Source organism: Alosa sapidissima, chromosome 16, assembly GCF_018492685.1.
Source record: "Alosa sapidissima isolate fAloSap1 chromosome 16, fAloSap1.pri, whole genome shotgun sequence".
NCBI classification, from domain to species: Eukaryota; Metazoa; Chordata; class Actinopteri; order Clupeiformes; family Clupeidae; genus Alosa; species Alosa sapidissima.
In genome coordinates, this window is record NC_055972.1 from 3,335,025 (window position 1) to 3,337,524 (window position 2,500).

General features: G+C 50.2%; 1 protein-coding gene across 1 annotated transcript in view; it reads right to left on the bottom strand.

Moving 5' to 3' along the window:
- The window catches only part of gbf1 (golgi brefeldin A resistant guanine nucleotide exchange factor 1), a 103,713-nt gene that overhangs the window by 26,098 nt on the left and 75,115 nt on the right, over nt 1-2,500 (bottom strand). The window contains 3 exon segments of the mRNA XM_042066150.1: nt 40-242; nt 530-615; nt 2,460-2,500. The exon segment at nt 2,460-2,500 is cut by the window's right edge and continues 97 nt beyond it. Of these exon segments, the coding sequence (XP_041922084.1) occupies nt 40-242; nt 530-615; nt 2,460-2,500 (330 nt within the window).

The following is a 2,500-nucleotide window of genomic DNA, read 5'->3' on the forward strand; positions in this document are numbered from 1 at the left end:
TGTGTGTGTGTATGTGTATGTGTGAGTGCTCCTCCTTACTTGACAAAGCTGTCGAGCAGCTCCATGTGCTTGCGGTCGCTGACGAACTCTCCGATCATCTTCTTGTCCAGGCGGGGGTTCTCACGGAGCCACTGGGCCACCTGGTTATTGTCCATGGGGCTGCTCAGCAGGCCCTTCTCCTGCAGGAACTGGATGCCCTTCTTGGGCTTCTGGTTGAACTGTTCCGTACCGGTGATCAGCAGCTACACACACACACACACACACACACACACACACACACACAGAAATAAGTTAAAAAACACAGTCAAACACAACTAAAAGTCAAGGAAATACAGACACTGAGACACAAACAAACACACACACACTACACACATAGCAGGTTCAGTTTAACATTGTATAGAACTGCTTAAGAATACAATTCAATCAGTCCTCCCTGGTATCTTTGTTGTGTGTGTGTGTTTCTGCTGAAGAGTGAGTGTGTAAGTCTGTGTATGATTGTGTCAGTGTGTGTTCCTGTGTGTGTGTGTACCTTCTTCTTGATCTTGATGTCGTTGAGCTCTTGGGAGTCGGGTAGGCAGCTGGAGAACCTCTGGGGCTTTTTGGGGGTTTTCTTCTCTGCTCAAGAGGACAAGAGGGACGCACACCCGTCACACACACACACACACACACACACACACACACACCTTTCAGTGTCCCGGGAATCTTTGACAGAAATTCGCTGAAGAAAAAAAAATATTTTAAACAAATCCGGAGAACTAAACCTATATGACCGCCGCTTCGCTAGTGCGGGGGTCATAATAAAGAATCAGTGAGTGAGGGTGTGCATTAATGAGTTTGAGTCCTCCTGGTCTGTGTGTGTGTGTCAGGGTTTCTGTTGTCCGGTAATTACCGGACATTGGCTGGAAAAAAATTTAAATGTCAAACAATGCCCGCATTCTCCAGTGCCGTGTAAAGGGCAAGGCCTCCCTTTGGGGGGCAGCCGTGGCCTACTGGGGGGCAGTTGTGGCCTACTGGGGGGCAGCCGTGGCCCACTGGTTAGCACTCTGGACTTGTAACCGGAGGGTTGCTGGTTCTAACCCCGACCAGTGGGCCGCGGCTGAAGTGCCCTTGAGCAAGGCACCTAACCCCTCACTGCTCCCCCGAGCGCCGCTGTTGATGCAGGCAGCTCACTGCGCCGGGATTAGTGTGTGCTTCACCTCACTGTGTGTTCACTGTGTGCTGAGTGTGTTCCACTAATTCACCAATTGGGTTAAATGCAGAGACTAAATTTCCCTCACGGGATCAAAAGAGTATATATATACTTATACAAAATTTAATCTCTCCGAATTGTCCGATTGAAATGGGCTAATAATCCCATCCCCCTAACGCAATCTGAATTTGAGAATAAGCCTTGAAATGTAAGGCTATATTAAAGCAATACGTCCTCTGGCTATGATTTTAAATGTACCGTTCGAAAGCTATTAATCAACACGCATAGCCTATGCTGCATTTCAAATAGGAAGAGCACGCTTAAAACGTCCATGTTAAACAACTAATAAATTAGTGAAGAGGTTCAAACATGGCCAGGCCCAGGCAGAATAACCTTAAAAGTTTTTTCAGAGGCCAGATGCGATGGATGATGATAAATTGGCAACGTCTGAAGCCTCAGATGTCCGGTCAACTCCACCACCACCAGATAAAAAGCAGAAGTGTCGGGCGTATCTGTCGGAATCAGTGACATTGGAAGTGGAGTTGCGGGGGGTGCGGCCGCACCAAGACACTGTCATTCTCCGTGTACACTGGACATGCAAAGTGTTCTTTACCCAAAGCGTACAGTAGGCCATTTTTTTCTAGCGGAAACTCTGGTGTGTGTGTGTGTGTGTGTATTACCGGTGTTGGCCTCCTCCTGGTCCGTGTGTGTGTGTGTGTGTGTGTGTGTTTTACCGGTGTCGGCCTCCTCCTGGTCCGTGTGTGTGTGTGTGTGTGTGTATTACCGGTGTCGGCCTCCTCCTGGTCTGTCTGTGTGTGTGTGTGTGTGTGTGTGTGTGTGTATTACCGGTGTCGGCCTCCTCCTGGTCTGTGTGTGTGTGTGTGTGTGTGTGTGTGTGTGTGTGTATTACCGGTGTCGGCCTCCTCCTGGTCTGTGTGTGTGTGTGTGTGTGTGTGTGTGTGTGTGTGTGTGTGTGTGTGTGTGTGTGTACCGGTGTCGGCCTTCTCCTGGTCCGTGTGTGTGTGTGTATTACCGGTGTCGGCCTCCTCCTGGTCTGTGTGTGTGTGTGTATTACCGGTGTCGGCCTCCTCCTGGTCCGTGTGTCTGTGTGTGTGCCGGTGTCGGCCTCCTCCTGGTTCGTGTGTGTGTGTGTGTGTGTGTGTGTGTGTGTGTGTGTGTGTGTGTGTGTGTGTGTGTGTGTGTGTACCGGTGTCGGCCTCCTCCTGGTCCGTGTGTGTGTGTGTGTGTGTGTGTGTGTGTGTGTGTGTACCGGTGTCGGCCTCCTCCTGGTCTTGTCGTCCCAGTTTCATC